At 41.0% G+C, this 18,732-nt stretch overlaps 1 protein-coding gene across 1 annotated transcript in view; it reads left to right on the plus strand.

The window, feature by feature from the left end:
- The window catches only part of CRADD (CASP2 and RIPK1 domain containing adaptor with death domain), a 153,166-nt gene extending 150,290 nt beyond the window's left edge, over positions 1–2,876 (plus strand). The window contains exon 3 of the mRNA XM_015598436.2: positions 2,089–2,876. Coding sequence (XP_015453922.1) covers positions 2,089–2,390 — 302 coding nt within the window. The 3' untranslated portion in view covers positions 2,391–2,876. The remainder of the gene's footprint in view (positions 1–2,088) is intronic.
- Positions 2,877–18,732: the final 15,856 nt, after the last annotated feature.

The raw sequence follows: 18,732 nt of genomic DNA on the forward strand, positions 1-18,732 counted from the left end.
ATATGAGCGAGGTCTATGAACTTATAAGAGGAATAAAAGTATTTAAATGATATAAAATTATATTCATAATTTAAAAGTATATTAAAATAATGTAATATAAAATTGTTTTTAAAGACTCAAAGCAAAATAGCAGACTCAAGAATGGAAACCCATGATTAAAAAAAAGTAATAACAAAATACACTGGTGAACATTCAAACCATTATAATGTAGTTTTAAGACCAAACAACTGCTGGGAGGGTTATTGTTACAGAAGCATGTTAATGTTGTACACCTGGCAAAATAGAAACGATACAGGCAACAAAATTCAGGAGGTACGAGGAAAGGGAAAGGAAATATAAAATGTTCATTGTAGAATATTAATATAAGAACGCACAGTTTAGTTCTTAAATTTTCATAAAGTTTTTTCTCAGCATTAAATTGCATGTGTGTGTATGTGTGTATGTTTCAAGTATTTAACCGCAGGTCAGAAAGCCATTTAGTTTTACTTATTTTTCTTCTGTTATACATGAACAAAATTAAATAACTCTTAGAAAAAGCTGTTATATTATTCTTCTAACAGTATATGTTCATAAAGTCATGTTCAAAATGGTATATTGGATTTGTTTTCTTTTTTGTACTTCTTTGTGTTGCTTGAATTTTTTTAATGAGCCCATATTTTTTATACAAGTCATGAAATCATTACTGTTAATATAAAATATTGGTCGGTAGTATCATCATTATGCTAATTGCTTCTTAGTCATTTAAAAAAAGTTACAATCTTGACAAACATCAGAAAAAGTCCTTGACAATAATTTTACAACTCATGTCTTAGGCATTAGCAACTGCCTAGAGGCCAAAGGCACGTGCAGTGGAACACATCAGCTATTCTAATAGGATGCCTTTAGCCTTCTTATTGAATTCATAAATCAGAACAGTTGGTGAGTGTGAAATGGGATTGACCTGAATTCCTGTGATACTGGTGACAGAAAGTGTAGTGCAGTGTGCTATCGTACAGATGTCTAAACCAGAAATGTGAAGACCTCACTTCTAGTCCTAGCCTGACCAGTAACCAGCACCATAATTTAGGATATTTGGAGTCCTTCTTAATCTCTGCACTTTGCCGTAGTGAATTTCTTTCACTCCCTTGAACATGCCATGTTGTTCTCCCTCAGGGCTCTTGCACGTGCATAGGATGTTCTTTCTGCACAGGGTGCACTCTTTTCCCATCCCTTCATGGGCCTCCTTCTCTGGAAGACCTGCTGCATAACTGATGGCACTTCTCATTGGATTTACTGGGGACATATATAATCACTTACTCAAGTTCAGGCTTCCTCAAAAAAACAGCTTCTGGGAGACTGAAATCCAGGTTAGGGCTGCAAGGTCAGGTTCCCTCATTGCCCCTCCTCAGCACATGCTTTCTCTTCCTCCACTGGGTTTTGCGAGGATGGTAACTCTCCTTTTGTGGCCTGTGCTGGAACAATGAACTCGGCTGTCCTCTCTACTTGCTACCTCATGGCTTCTAAGATTTCTTTTCCTCAGCGGGCCTCTTAGCCTCTGTTTCTTTTAGAAACTGCAACTTTTCTTGGTGATATTCAAGTTTATCAGGAGAGAGTAGTTGTTCTGTTTAGCACGTTACTCTCTAGCACTAGCCATTCCTGCAGGAGAGAGTGTCACCCCTGCACCCACAGGCTAGTGCCAGGGGAAACTGGGGCCCAAATTCTCCAGAACCCTTGCCTGGCCTCTCTGGCAAAAGAGATGGAAGTGAAAAAAGCATGTTACAAAGCAGTACGTACAATGTAATTTTAAATCTATGTTTTATATATAAAAAACTGAAAGGAAATAGATAAAATTGTTATAAATTGGTTTCTCTGATGGGATTTCTAGTTATTTTTTCTTACTTTCAAATTTTCTATAATAAACATTTTTATAAATGCTGTTATTTCTTAAGCCCCTATATATGGCTTCATACTGAGCAGCCCCACAAGACGACTAGGAAAAGCTGACCCCTGACATTCAGAAGTGGATGTCATTCTCCCTACAGTTTTCATTCTGTACTCGTCGGAAGTTTTTGCTTGCTCTTTTCACCTTGGTGCTTTTCTCCTCCCCAGATGACCGGATGACTGGAATCCCCCCGCATATCCTCAACAGCTCCCCATCAGACCGGCAGATTAACCAGCTGGCCCAGAGGCTGGGCCCAGAGTGGGAGCCCGTGGTGCTGTCTCTGGGACTGTCCCAGACAGATATCTACCGCTGTAAGGCCAACCACCCCCACAACGTGCAGTCGCAGATGGTGGAGGCCTTCATCCGCTGGAGACAACGCTATGGGAAGGAGGCCACATTCCAGAGGTTACACAGGGGCCTCCAGGCCATGGAGGTGGACCCCTCAGTGCTCCAGCATATGATGGAATGATGATGCCTCCATCAACCCACTGGGGAGTGCATCCTTAAGTCATATGTGCCCAGGGCAGGTAGTTCTTCGGTGAGAGAGAGAGAGAGAGAGAGAGAGTGAGTGAGTGAGTGTGTGTGTGTGTGTGTGTGTGTGTGTGTGTGTGTGTGAATATTTTCTTTTTAATGATCCTCAGATGAAAGGAGAAAATAGAATTTCCAGTCAACATTACCTGAAAGGCCTGATTACTCAGATCTTCCACATTGGCCTGACACTTCATTGTTTTCAATTGCTAGAAGATTGCATTGTTTTGATTGCTCAGGTTTTAATTGTGTGGTTGTGTTTTTAATAGGTTGGTAAATCATACTGACTCAAAAAAAATTCTGTATTATCACATTACATGCAGGTGTCCAATACATAAAACATCCACTTTTATGTTTCCCGGGAACTGAACTATGGACTTTGCTATTAATAATGATGATGATAATAAAAATGAATTACTATATATAATATGGCCCTTTCATGAGAAAGTATTGTTTGTTTGTTTTTCTCATTCTTGTATTGAACAAATTAAGAGTATAAAATTACAGTAGTTGTTTCTTTGGAACAGAATTGATAGTATAGGAAAACGGTTACTTTCTTCAGGCAGGGTGTCAGGACACTAAAGCTCCCTGCAAAGACCAGTTCAAGTACCAGCATGTGTACCTGAGCCCTTCATCTTTAAAGGATTGCTTAAGAAAATCCTGGGCCACTTATTTAAAGGGTTTAGTTAGTTTGGGGGACCAGAGGGGATTTGGTCTTTCCATTGAGGCCCTAATGACTGAAGTGTTATGCTCTTAAGGAGTATAATTTAGTCCTCTGTTCTTTTATTAATAACACATGGTATTTGTCAAATGCCTTACTGTTTTCAAGGATTTTCATGTTTGTGATCTCATTTGGACCTCACAAAAATCCTGTGAAGTATTTGGCAAGGGAGGATAGCCTCCTTCTATAGCAAGATTAAGTGATTTGCCTGGGTGAATGAGCTAGAATGTGTGCTTTGGGGCGCTGCTCCAGTGTGCCCTTTCCAACTGCTCCTTGCTGCTTTTCCTCCACACTCTTAAATGCTCATTGAAGAAGTTTGAGTCCTGCCCTCCTCCTGTTAGAGGGATTGTGTTGGATAAGTTACTTCACTTCTCTAAGCCACTCAGTTTCCTCCTTCGTAGACTCACCACCTCCAAGATAAAAGGAATAGTGTCTGCCTACAGCTTATCTAGTTCTCAGCCAATAGTCACCTCTTGGGAAATGGCCACTGTTAAGTTGTTGCTGTGACGTGGCTGAACCTGAGTGCAGTTCACAGACAAAGCTGAATAGTGGCTAAAGCTGAGGGCACTGTGCTGTTACTGTGCTTCTTGCTAAGCTTTAAAATGTGATATGATTTTGTTAACTTTACAATGGTTTCAATCAAGAAAGGGACAGGTGAATACTCTCGATTTGTGATCTGACCTTCTGAATAATCAGAGAATCTATTTCCTAATTCTAATTTAACTCAAGATTTATCTATGCCATGACGGGTCAAGTATAGAGAGCAATATACTTTTTTCTTCTTGCTAATTGGTATTTCTTCAAATTGCTGTAATAAACATGTACTATTTTTGTACTGAGAAAATTTAATAAAATTTAGTTTTTAAAAAGCATAGAGGCAAACTCATGCATGTGCATGCATGTACATATGTACACACATACATACACACCCCAAACCAAAGTAGATAGAGCAAGACTTTTAAAATCTTTTTTTTCAAATGCTCGGTCACATCATTGCACTCCTTCAGAATTTTATTGGGGCTCGGCAGTCTCTGGAATTGTAGAATCTTCTCCCATATGAAAACACGTGGGTTCCTTGCAGGCACAATATCTACCTGATTCTCTTGAGTGGTAGGCGGATGTCATGTAGCATCACTCTCTGCAGGCACAGGTAAAAATGAGGCAGTGATCCAGATGCTCTGTTCTTCCATTCTGCAAATCTTCTTCAAGAATATAAGCAGGCCCACCCAGGCACTGCTGCCATTCGACAGGGGAGACTCCCTGCTCATTCAGGTCAAGGCCAGAGCTCTCTCATGGCCCTGGCAGCCCATCATAGGCCACTTTGTCACGAATTTTCCTTCACTGCCACTTTGTCACGAATTTTCCTTCACAGAAGTTTCTGTGCACGACAGCTTCCTGACAAATGGCAAGAGGATGACCTAACTAATCATCAGACCTAATTCTAAAATGTCATCTAGTCAGACGTGGCAGAGACCAGCTATACTCCCTCATCCATAAATGTAGTGAGAACAAAAGCCAAAGCAACTGTTAGCAAACCCAGGGGGATGAATAGCAACATAACAAGTGGAGAGAATTAAAAAGTATAATTTTTTCCCTTTGAAAAACCCTTAGTTAAGTTAGAATTAGGAAATAGATTCTCCGATTATTCAGAAGGTCAGATCACAAATTGGGAGTATTCACCTGTCCCTCTCTTAATTGGAACAATTGTAGAGTTAGTAAAATCACACACTACTCCCATCTTCCAAAGATAACCACTATTATACCCCACTTCTGATCTCTGTCCTCCAGTTACTTTCTAATGCCAGCATATTCTTTTTATAACAAAAATTGGATTGTATTGTGCATGTTATTTTACAATTGGCTTTTTTTACTTAACATATCTTTTCATGTCATTGAAGATTTTTTTATAGCAGTGATTTATCAACGTCCTTTGTGTTTGGAGAACACTTTCAAGTCCTATAATTTGGCAGTATATTTGAAGAAATTAAAAGACTTAGCCTTTAAGTATAACAATGTCTTTCACTGTCAAAAGATGTTTGCCGATCCCTCTTTACAATCATGTCCTTACTTGAGCAGAGCTGTTTACTGCCCCCACTGTGCATGCTTATATCCTCAAAAAGCAAAGCTGAGCACATTCCCATAAATATTCTGAGTTTTTTTCTGAGCTTTTTATCACTTTCTTACAGCAAGATGCCCTCTCCACTGCACTGTGTGATCAACTCAGCTTAGTGTTACAATTCTGAAAGAGTATGTTTTCTGGGTTAGTAAAATTGTACCTATTGATCCAAATTTGGTAACACACCAAATCTGATAGATCTGTGTGTGACTGCTTTCCCTCACCATCCTTTGTAGTGGTGGCATACCATTCTAGTATGTGCCATATGCCACCACTTATTAACCATTTCCCTAGTATATTAGATGGATCTTCAGGTGGTTTTTGCTTTTTCTCTCTTATAAACAGCGATGTAAAAGAAGTCCTTGTCGTTAAATCTTTACATTCACCAGAGCTTACAGTGAACTGAATTCCTCTTTTGTTCGGCTCCAAACATATTTAAATTTTTCACCAATTAGCTTTTATTGTATAGCAAATCACTCAAGCATGTATTGGCCTAAAATTTAGCTAACAATTCTAGGAGCTTGCTGGACTGTTCTGGTCTCTGCCGACTCAGCTGATCTCTGCTGGGCTCTCCTGCATCTGAGGTGGCCTGGTTAGGGCTGGATGATCTAGATGGCCTTACTCTCCTGTCCAGCAAGTGGCATTTTGTTGCCTGAGCAACAGAGGTATCTAGGTCACACACCTCTACTCATAAAGTTCGCCCCACATTTTTCACTTGACAGTGGTTACAGGGGTCCCATTGGCAGCAAGAAGTCAAGCCTCCGTATTCAAGTACTTTTCAAGCCTCTGTTTGCATCCCTTTTCCTACCATTCCATTGGCCAAAGTGAGTGCCAGGGCCAGCTTACAGTCAGTATGGGAGGGCTCTACTCACGAGCTTGGAGAGAGGGAGGGGAATAACTTGGGTCCATTTTTTACAATATATCACAGCCAGTATTTTAAAATGGAAATTTCTGGGCTCTGTTGAAAAACAGTTTGGCTTCTCTGGATCCCTTTTGTCACATTGCAATAATGGGCAGGCTTATTCCGGTGTGCCACCATCCCCACCAGCTACAGAATGCAGCCCCTTACCTAGCTCTTCTGCCTGCTCAGCCCCAAGAGAGGTTTATGTTTACAGCCTCTAGGCGTACAGCCTCAAAGATTCTTAGGAGAAACTCTGCAAAGTAGAATTGTTCAGTTTAAAGTTACACGTGTTTCTTAAAAACTACTTTGACTTTCTAAAACGTCATAAAAATTATTTTAAAAACAACTTTTGCTGGAGCAAAATATAGGGCGTTGGTTTTAAATGCCAGACTTTAGTGGAAGTTCCTGGTGGGACAAGTGCGCGTGCGCGCACGCACACGCACACACACACACACACACACACACACACACACACACACACACACACACACACACACACACACACACACACACACACACACACACACACACACACACACACACACACACACACACACACACACACACACAGATGCACAGACTTAGCTGACTCAGTAGGATGAGTCTATCTGCATCCCTTTCTCTGGGGAATTCCACAGAAGTGGTAGTTTTGGGAAAAACTCTCCCCATCCAGTTATTCAGCAGACACTTACTGAGAATCTACCATAAGCCAGTCACTCTGCGAAGTGAGGAGGCAAAACGATGATCAATAACTACACAGTCCCAGTCCCCCAGGAACCCACCGTTTGGCCAACAAGTCTGACATGGATCTCTGATCATAACATAATCACAACATAACTCAGGTCCATGCCTGAGGACTGAGTCTATGGGAACACGGGAGAAATGATTCATTCTGCTTTCTTCAGAGGTGGGAGGCATGCGGAATACTCACATAAGGCTCTCTCCTCCTGGGTGAGTTACTCCACTTTTCTGTGCCAGTTCTTCCTATGTAAAATGTGTACAATAACGGTGCCTACCTGTGGTTACAGTGAGGATCCCACATGATAAAAGCTCAGAACAGCGCTTGACACAGAAAAATGTCTTGCTGAATCGTTGCCTGAATTATTTTACTTATCAGAATTTTTCTAATATTCTGCTTTCTACCAGGGTCCTGAGAAGTGTGGGAGTTAGAATCACCTTTTCCCACTGTGATTTGTGGTAGGGAATTATGAAGTGCATGGTCCTTCAGTACTTTTACCAGGACTCTAAAGATAAAGAATATGAATTGGTAGGCACACTTCAGAGCATATTCAGAATTGCGATGGGATTCTGAAGTAACACTTGGCTATCATTAAATGAATTCCTACAGTCATCAAACAAATACTTTCTGATTGTTTTTACACAATCAGCAAGTATTTTGTGAACTACCAGAGATACGAAGATAAATAAGATATAGTCCCTGCCTTGTAGGATATCAGCCTTTGGGGAGATAAGCATAACTAACAGTCAGCAATTATGATACTGTTTGGCCAGCGCAGAGGAGGGAGCAGTTATGTTGGCCACAGAGGAGCTGACACTGTAAGTTCTGTAAGGTTTTGTAAGTTCTGCCCAAATTAGTATGTTGGTCCCTTTTGGGGACATTAATGAATATGGACACCAGAATTCCATTTAATTTATTTTACTTCCAATTTGACAAATGACACTTCTTGCTGTGGGTCCACAAGGAGCCTCTAAGATGCTATCGCAAAGCAATTTAGAAACTAAGAGAATCTTACTGATAGACTAAGTGGCCAATATTATCTCATTCTATACATCAGGACAGCAGTAACATTGAAGAGCATATGGTTCATTTCTCCACAATGGAATCAGATCAGGTTTCAGTTTTTAGATATCAGGCATATTTTGGAGTTCTTTGTTCCAGCCCTAGCCCTTAGTTCGTCCTCTATGAGACTAACAGATTAAAATTAGATGTTGCTAGCATGCAGGGAATGTTTTTAATGTAATAACTGCCTGTTTAATTCAGGGAACTATAAACAGAGCTTAGAAGAACAGGGATGTCTATCTTGTTGACATTTACTGTTTTTATAGGAAAATTAAAGTCTTACAAAGACACAGTTCAGTGAACTAATTAAGCCTTGTCTGTTGAAATTACGCAGAATATATAATAATTTTGAAAGCTATTGTTAATTCAAAAAGTAGACTATGAAATCCATGAAATAGACCATGAGTACTTAAAAAAAAAAAAAGAGAGAGAGACTGACTGTCTTCATAATACTCATATATTTCCATTTCGTTTTCAAGTTTCAGCTCCATCCAGTGCTGTTTTTGGTGTAAAATTATATTCTTAATGGGGGATATTTGTGGAAAATATTGTGCTATTGTCTGAATGCTTGTGCCCCGCCCCCAATTCAGGTGTTGAAATTCTAACCCCTAAGGTGAGTGTATTAGGAGATAGGACCTTTGCAAAGCGATTAGGTCATAAAGGTGGAGCCCTCATGAAGAGACCCCACAGAGCTCCCCAGCCCCTTCTACCATGTGAGGACACAGTGAGAAGGCTCCAGCTATGACTAGAAGAGAGCCTTCACCAGAATATGACCATGTTGGTGCCTAGATCTCGAACTTCCCAGTCTCCAGAACTGTGCAATAAGTTTTTGTTATTTATAAGCTGCCCGGTCTGTGGTATTTCGTTATAGCAGCCCAAACAGACTAAAACAATATCAGGTGGGTTGAATTTGACTGAATAATTACTAGTCTTTCTCTTGGTGGCATATAACTTCCCTCTTGTCACCCTCTAGGAGATGGATTGATTTAATCAATACTTTGCTGATTCTAAGGTCTTTGGTATGACTATTGGCTCTCTGATGATCCTAGGAGAATACTGACTACCTACAAATGAAGTTAAGTCCATTCATAGACTGATGGTGAACTTGGTGCTCCTCGTCATGTCATGGCCAAGAATGAGAGGGATCTGTCTAGGGAATATTCCTTTGAAGGCTCAGGATATCTGTAATATCTGTAATAGGTAGCAGTTCTTATCCATTCAGGAGGCATGGATCCCTTAAATAATGTGAAAAAACTGTGGAACCATTCTTTAGAAAAATGTACACACATGTACACACACACATTCACACGTTCACATTTGGCATTTAATTTTTAGGGGATTTCCAGTACACTTGAATCCAATTTACTCACCCAAAGAACATTGTTTATAGGTTATAAGTAGGACCCTGGCACCAGACTTCATTGGCATTTAGGCCTTGACTGGTCTTTTTTGTGTGTGAAAAATATTTGCAGATCTTGTGTCCAACAGAATGGAGCTAAGTGTTTCTTTTGGGTTGCACTAAGATGTAAATCATGGTAGGAAATGCTAACCAGGTATTGGAATAAAGGTAAAGCCATTTGTCTGAACCCTGATCTTTATATGGCTGGTCACAAATCTTCTGCCCTATGGGAAGGCAGGCTGGGGGCCTTCCTGGATCCACCTCGTGGAAAGGTAAGAGCTTGCAGACATGTAGTGTACAACAATCTCTAGCTTCTAGGAGCTTTTCGCCTCCGCCCCCTCTCTTTAGAACCAAGGATCCTAGCTAGAAAGGGAAGTACTGAGACTTGTTCTAGCACACTGGAGACAATTGACTTCAGGGAGAAATGATACATCTACTTCATACACTTGGAAATTATTTCCGATAATATCTTTTTGTCCAACCATGTGCTTGAATTAAGTTTCTGTCTGCCCCTGGAAGTAGTAATTATTCCCTGCTCTAAAACTGAGCTCCATGCTGGCTTTCTACTGAGGGAGTAGACCCTTTGGTTGTATATTGTCTATTATCGAGAGTTCTTTGTCATTTACTATTGTCAGCTGCAGATTTTCCAATGGACACTGTCTTTGAGGCTAAAAATAACCCCCTAAACACAAGCCTCCTCTTTATGAAAGTATGGAAGACAAAACACATCAGTCATTATGGATATAATTTTATTCAGGCTGTGGCAATAGAGAGGACATGTATTAGTGGGGATTATCTCAAAGAAAATAAAGGAGGCCTGGGTTTTACAGAGGCAAGTAAATAAAAGACTCACCCCAAATCTTATGGGAACAATGGAGGTAAGTCTTATTTCAAAATATGGAAAGACTAGATTGTCCTTCATGGTGGTTAGCTGTTTCTTGGAATACAAAAGGGTAAGGCGATTTCTTAACCAACACGGCTTTCAGGAAGCACAGGGCTCAGATAAAATTTAACATTGTCAAAACTCATATATTCTTTGACTTTTAAGAGCCTAAAGCAAATATGAAAGAAGTTGTTATTGTAAGGTTTGGGGTCTGAGATAAAATCAGAATTCTGGCATCTTGACTGCCTGTTCTAGAAAAGACTCTTAAACTGTCTCTTCATTTAATTAGATAAAGGAAAACGAATGGCCTGCATAACCAAAGCTTAATGAAAGGAAAGTAAACAAAGCTGTTATGACTTTCCTAGAGACTTAGAGAGCCCATGGAACAATTTCCAACTCGGGCCAATCATGGAAACTCTTTCTGTAACTTAGAGGAATTAATTCAACATGTATATTTTGAGCTATGTGCCAGGCGTGGCTGTAGGTGCTGGGAATATAGCAGTCAATGCGGCAGTCCAAAATGTCTCCCCTCACGGAGCTCCCTGCTATGGACAAAAAGATAGCAGCAAAGGGAGAGAGAGCCAAGGGAAGGGATGGTACAATTTTAAGAAGGTCCATCAGAGAAAGCTTCAATTAGAAGGTGACATAAGTAAAAACCTGAAGGAAGAGGGAGCCATGCTGAGGTGTGAGATAACATTTCAGGTGGAGGGAAGAGTAAAATGTGAAGGCTGAGAGGGGAACTTGCCAAATGTTTTCAAAGAAGAGTAAAGAGGTCAGAGTGTCCAGAGTGCAGTGGGCAAGAAGGCAAGTAGTAGGGCTGAGGTCAGAGAGTCGTGGGGAGCAGAGGGTGGAGGGTCTCATAGGTCATTGTAATGACTTTGGCTTTTACTCAGGGTGAAAGGGGAAGCTATTGGATGGTTTGTGCCAGGGGCATGACGTTATCTAACTTATATTTTTAAAGGTTCACTCTAAAGTTTTAAGAGGATCGAAGCAGGAAAACAATGAAGAGGCTATTGCACTACTCTTGAAAGGATGGAGGCTTATATCAAGATGGTCATAGCCAAGTGTAGTAGATATGTGATGTGGTTGGTGCTCAGCTCCCTTCATTAGTGAAAGATTTAGTCCTCCAGCATCTGGGAGGTCCTCAGCTAATAGCCTTTGGCTAACAGTCCTCTTCAAAAATTGCCTCTTCTGAAGAGAGCTGTCTTGCCCAATGGCATTCCCTCTTCCTAGGGCAGCCTATGTCCAATGACTGGTTGTTGAGGGGTATAGAGGCCTGGCCCCTCCCTCAGCTCAGAACAGCTATTTTGGGCCATCTCAGCTTAGAGCCTCTTGTGGAGTCATCTCAGGGCTTCAGTTATGGCTGTATCACAGTCCAACTTCTTCTTCTGCCCAAGCCTGTTTTCTTCCCTTCCAGAGGCATTGATCCCAGGAGCACTCCCTAATAACCTTCCTGCCCCTTCAGCTCCATCTCGGAACCAGCTTCCAGGGGAACACAGCCTGTGACATGAGGTGATAAGCAGTGAATGGTCAGGTTCTGAATATACTTTGAAGGTAGAGCTAAATGGATTTGCTGATGGTTTGGATGTGATGTTGAAAAGAAAAAAAATCAGTGACGAAACACCAAAATATTTGTCCTAAATAAATGGAAGGATGGAGAAAGACCACAGGAAGGGCAGGTTTAGGGGTGGGAGGAAGGTAGGGAATAGGGAATATATTAGAAATAAAAATAAAATGTTAATATTTATGCAGGTAAAAGGTCAAATCCATTTCTAGGAAGTACATTCTTAGCTTCAAACTCCCAACATTATAGTTTTAGATGGAATCTGCTGTTGCAGACATTTCATTTAATTTGAGGAACATCGATTAATTAAACATAGAAAATGTGAATACATGTGTTCAATCATTACCCAGTGGTTACTGATTCATAGAGACACAGAGAATCTAAGTCATTTTATAAGGGAACAAGCCAGACATTGACCCACCTACCAGGTTATGTGTCAAGAAGTGTTTTTTCTACAAGGTCCTTATAATGCATAGTACAGTAACAGGCTCCCATAAGAGGTTAAAAAAAAAAAGCAAAGCTGTTTCCAGACTGCATATATCACACAGCTCAGACAATAATCTCAAGGCAACATGGATGCCATCGCAATGACATGACACCACATGGTTTGGTACAGTTCTGAAAAAATTCACGGTAAAGAGAAACAGTAGTTAGGACTTGACTCTTGAGCTGGGGTGTGACAGAAGCACAGAATAGGTAGAAAGGCTGGGAAAGGGTGCTTCTCGAGGAAGGAGGAAGGGGAGAAAAGGCCCAGAAGTGGGGATGGATGGATAAGATAAATACTAGGAACAGCTGCGGTGGGTGTGTCTCACAAACAAATTATATCTCTTGGGTAAAGTGAGACAAGTTTTAAAAACCAGGCCAAGAGTTTGCATTTCACCTTTGAGATTACCAAGTGAGCAGAAGAAATCTCAAACCCTTTAAGGTGCCGATGTGCACTGTGAATCTCCAAAATGGAAGTGTGTAGTATTTCCAATGTCAACTTATTTGACATTGGAAGATTTTTCCATGATACCACCTATTAACATCTTTGGAAAGATTTGTTCTACAGACACAGTGAGGCAGAGGACACTCAACCTTGGAATGTGCCTGGGAAAATGAGGGGCTCAAAGGTACCAAAAATAACTAAGGTTTTTAACGGGCATGAACAGTATCTTGGATGGTGTACAAACAGCATTAATTTATTCTCATCCTCTCACAATTCATCTTCACCATTAACAGCACATTATGGGATGCTTGGAAAGAGACTTGTGATTTTCTGGGACCTTTCTTTGCCTTCCTTAATGGTTGATAAATCTGTCTCATTTTTATCATATGATTCTTATATCCTTGCAAAATATCTTCCTGGCTTGGTGTCACACTGCATTTAGTTCAAGCAATAGGTTGTATTACCTGTTCTTCAGCAGGCAGTGGGCACTCTCTCTGGTCATTGTCAGATGCCAGGTGACACCTATAAGAAAAGCAGGAAGGAACTGGTCTTGCCCCATAACGGCAGCTCCAAGCCAGGAGGCTCTGTCTGTAGTCCCAAGCTTTTTCTGCTTGTCCTCACTCTTGCAAGGACTTTCTGCATCTTTGCTGTCTTCCTTTTTGCGTTCTCATTTCCTTACTCTTGTGTTTCTCCAGCTAAGCCACTGGGTAATTGAACTTGACTTCATATTCCCTTCATTCTGTTTAAAAAATGTCTGAAAATAGCTTGTTTGTTTTTCCAGTGGAGCCTCCAGCAAGCCTCTAGCAATAGTTCCCAACCAGGAGCGGTACCACATCTCTCAGCCCTCTACTATGTGGCATTTGGGAAATGTTTGGAGGCATTTTTTGTGTGGGAGCGGGGTTGTCACCATGCATTAATGGCGGGATGAGTAGCACCACTGCCGTGTAGTGAGCAGGGCCTGGGGATCTCAGGTATCAGCATTGTGGAGGCTAATAGCCCAAATGTCAGTTACGTCCCCTGTGAGAGCCACTGTATGCTTCCCAGACGCCAACCATTTAAGTACCCCTTTGATAATTTTCAATATCTGTGCCATTATTTAATTTTTTTGATATTTTTCTTTGAATTCACTCACTTTTTAAAAAAACTTACTGAAAGCAACAGTATGTTTGAAATAATGAGTCATTGTTATTTCTATATTTTATGGTACACATAAATACCTAATACCTCATTTAAAATATTCTTCATTAGTGATACACACAAGAAGTTTGGGAACCCTAGGCCCTTCTCATGGCCCCACACCCCGATGGGTTTTTAATGGGAACATCAGCCTTACGTACATTTTCTTTTCAGAACTATGAAGGCCTGAGCAAGTGCACCTGGTAGACTCCTTAGCTTGGGCCTCATAAGGGCAAAGCCCACATGTTGAATGTCCCATTAGGTCATTTATTTTATGTTGGAATGACAGCATCTTTGACCCAAGCCAGCTGTCTGTTTGCTGGTTGCAATGTCAAAGGATAAAAGTGAGGCTTACTTGGCTTTTGCCTCCTCGGATTGTAGGCCCCGTGAAGGCAGACTGGTGTCTTGTGCCCCAGCCTTTCCATATGCTTTGTGATGAATGAAAGTCTCAGTGAATGAATAAAAGCACAAACAAATGAATGTATGCTTACTCCTCACCACTAGCCAAACAATGGAGTACGATGAAGGTCACGGTCACTAAGTCAAAAAAGTCTTGCTCACATATTTCTTGGGCAAGTTCTGTAACTTCTTTGCATCTCAGTTTCATTACCCCTGAAAAAGGGGTAATAGTTCCAGCCTCAGCACTGTCACGAGGAGTCGATAAGATGATATTTGTTAAGTGCTTGGAACAGTACCAGGCATAGAATAAATGTTATAGAAATATGAACGAATGATGCCTGTCTTGTACGTAGGTTTTTAGTATTGGTTGAAAGAATGAATCAACAAACGCTGGGCCACAATATTCCTACACTCCATACCTTTGATGTTCAGCTGTTCCCAGGGGTGGCAGCAGATGCTGAAACAGAACACCCCAGGCCCTGGTGCGGGGTCCTGCTGCAGTTCTCAGCACAGAAAAAACTATTCCAGGACAGGTGATTTCGGGTGACTCCCCCTTCGCCTCAGTTACAGCTGCACAGAGAGTTTGCCTTGGTATTTATTTAAGGAAATGCTAGAACATGTCCAATTAACTAAATCCTGCTTGGTCTCGACTGACTCATTATGCAGGAACACCACCTTCACTTACAATGAGCTTAGAGAGGCAGCGAAGGGGAGACAAAGGAGAGGAAGCAGCACTGATGGAGCATCTGTTATGAGCCAGGCACATGGAAGGTGATTTCAAATGTGTTGTGTCATTTAATCCTCTGACAACCTTAGGAGCCAGGGTTTTAGCCTCATTTCCTTTATTCTACAGGTCAGAAAACTGATGCTCAAGCTAGTTAACTAACACAGCCAAGTCATTCACTAAAATACATAGCAGTGCCAAAATTTAAACCCAGGCCCATCTAGGTTGTTTTTTATAAACCTCTGAGGTACCACCTAGGGCCTCCAAATGGCTGTCAGCTTCATACCAAAATGTTTCCAGCCCACCTGCTGGGTTTTTGGTGTCAGCATTTCTCTTTCCTCATTATTACAGAGAGTAAGTGAATGACATTCATAAAATAAATGATCTTTAATAGCTCCTGCCTGCCGCCAGCTAAAAAGTCATATGAAATAGCATAGCAAAGTGAGGTTGCAGTTATTGCCCCCTGGGATTTCATCAAAAGCCAAGATAATCCTGGCTGAGACAGTCTGTGGGCATGGGTTTTTGAATAGGATATTTGTCTCATTGGCTGAAGGAAAAGAGCTCTATTCATAACCTTCTCCTGATAGCCTTTTGCATGAGAAAGTGTGGGAAAAGCCAGATTGTCCATGAGAAGTAGCCTGTTCCCTTTCTCTGAGCAGAGGGATTCCAACTCCTGTTTCTGGCAACACTGATTTTAGATGGTTTAAATTTTCTTTCTCCCACAATTGTGAGGGCAGTAATAAGAGGTTGTCTCTGTATCTGAGTGTTCTGGGTAGTATTCCGACTTTATTTAGCCAAATGAAATCTGAGCTCCTTCTTGTCTTCACTAAAGAATCCTCTTTGCTCTCTACCCCCACCCCAAAGCCTTCCTTCTCTCACCATGGAGCAGACTCCAAAACTATTTTCAAAGTGAGACGTCAGTAGCCTGCTCTACCCTCCGAGGAGTAATCCTCCCGCCCTTTATAGGTGGCTGACTGCATCCTGCCTTCCAAACAGCTAGTCTTGTTATATCATTCGCTGGATTGAGAAATGGCCTATCATCTGAATTTGTTAATTCCAGCAAATATTCTGTGAGGTTACTACTGTTAATCAACCTGAGGTTTGGGCTCCCAAGTAAATATCTGAGGAATTCCCTTCTGAGCCCATTGTCTATGAACTAACTGGATCTCCAACCACTGGGGCCTCCCTCTAAGGCAGAGCTTCTTGGGCAGTAATGGCCCCAGTAGTCAAGACTCACGGTGAACACTTCAAATGCAAACAAGTACGTATTGACTTCTGGAATCTCTAGGCATGACTGACGCCTATAAGAAGCTCTTTTCTCCCATGTCCAGGCTGCTGGCATCCCACCTCAAGCTACCATGGGTTCCTCTTCTTTCTCCAGCCTCTGCATCTCATTTTGCCAACTCAAACCTTCGTGCTCTTACCTGGTTCATTTATTCATTCATTTAACACACAATTTTTGTAGTACTTCCTATGCGCCACACACTGGCGAGGGATATCATAGTGAACAAAACAGGCATAGTCTACTGACGAGTTATAAGCTGTGACAAACAATAAGATGGAAAAGACCAGGGAGCTATAACAACATACTGAAAGGAGGTTTAATCTGCCCTGGGGATCAAAAGTGAGGATGCTCTGGCTCCCTACTCTCTGTCTCACTGCCTCAGGTCTGGTCCTGTAGTTCCCTCATCTATTAGCCTTCCATTTTGGTGGCTCATCTGAACTGTTCATTTGGCTTTTGGATGCTTCTGTCCAAGATGCCACCTCTCAGTAATGCCCCTTTGTTTTGTGAACTACAGCCAAAGATGACAGGGTGAACACTATCAAAAACTCTCTTTTTTATAAATGCTGGGCAATGACTGTGAAAAGGCTGGCATAATACATAATAGCTTATAAGAAAACATTACTGTAAATTTTTTGTGCAGTGAGAAGACATTTCTTGTGCCGTGGCCCTTCACCATATTCACGCAGTATATACTGTCCTGCATCCCAGGACTCCAGTATTCTAAGAAGTGGTATCATGTAATGTTATTTCATTTGCCTCCAATTTGCCTCCAGGGCCTAGTTTAAGGGTGTTGTTTTACTTATTCACTAATTCAAAACAATATTTTAGCCAATGTGTCAGGTGCTGTGCATGGCAATAAGGGGGCTGTGGTGACAAAACACAAACAGCACCTTGCTCAATGCAGCTCGTATCCACTTTGTCAAGTTAACTGAACACATCCGGACGTCCATGGAGCAACCGCCACACCGACGGGGCAACAGTCATGTTGAGGCCACAACTCTCATGGGCCAGACTTTACAAAAGCCTCCATCTGTGCTGCTAGCTTAGGACACTGGCAGGAACTTTCAGATCTTTCCACACGTTCTTCAGTCATTTAAAAAAATTTTACTTTCACTGAAGTAGTACAATTCTATAAAGAATGAAATGCTCTTGTAAGACTGATTACAAAGAATTTCAGTTCCATGTCTCTAAATAGCTGCCACCATGTCTCTAAATTGAAGAAAGCTGCCACAAATTTTTATGACAATTATATTAAGATATAGTTCATGTACCACAAAATTCACCTTTTAAAATAATTGTACAATTCAGTGATTTTTTTTAGTATATTCAGAGTTATGCAACCATCACTGCTGTCTAATTTTAGAACATTTTCATCACCCCCACCCCGTAAGAAACCCCATGCATATTAGTAGTCACTCCTTATTCCCTCTTCCTCAGTCCCGAAAACCACTAATCTACTTACCATCTCTATGGATTTGCCTATTATCGCATTTCACATAATGGAATCATACAGTATGAGGCCTTTTGTGTCTAGCTTCTTTCACTAAGAATAATGTTTTCAGACTTCATCCATGTTGCAGTATATGTCAGTACTTCATTCCTTTTTATAGTCGAATGATATTCCATTGCATGGATATATGTACTATATTTCATTTATCCATTCAACAATGGATGAACATTTGGATTGTTTCTGCTTTTTGGCTATTATGAAGAAAGCTGCCACAAACATCTATGTACAAGTTCTTGTGTGGACATACGTTTTCAGTTCTCTTGTTACACACCTAGGAATGGAATTGCTAAGTCACTGATTTTTCAAGCTTTGGGCATTATCTACTACCTCGTCATGTGGGGCCACTGCAGAGTCATCTCTCCTTTTACTATTCCCTCCTCCCATGTAAACTTCCTGTCCTTCATTCTCCCAATATTTATGCCATAATTTTGGTTGGATCTATATTAATATAATAATACAAATGTTGAACTATGATTACTTTTCCTTACAAAGCTTTTGGTTTTACCTGGAGTTATTAGCCTTGTTTGTTTGTTTATTGTTTATGTGTTTATCACTAATTCATCCTTAAACTCTCCCTCAGGAGTTTACTCTCCAAATGTTCGTGCACATTAGCCATCCTATCAATGTCATCATTTTAGATTCCTCTCAGTCTTCTGACTTGCTCTAATCTATACTAGCTGTCCTCTAGACCTGCTGCATGGCTGTGATCCTTAGAGTTCCCTTCAACAATGTGCAGGGGATTTCTTTCCCTTCTCTCTTGTGTTGGACCCCTTTTGTTCTGGATCCTAATCTTTCTTTTTTGTTTTTGTTTTGCTACCCTAATTTTGTGGAGCAGCTCGCCCAGCTGCATCCTGAGAACATTGCATAGTGTGTACA

The sequence above is a fragment of the Pteropus alecto genome, unplaced genomic scaffold (genome assembly GCF_000325575.1).
Source record: "Pteropus alecto unplaced genomic scaffold, ASM32557v1 scaffold76, whole genome shotgun sequence".
NCBI classification, from domain to species: Eukaryota; Metazoa; Chordata; class Mammalia; order Chiroptera; family Pteropodidae; genus Pteropus; species Pteropus alecto.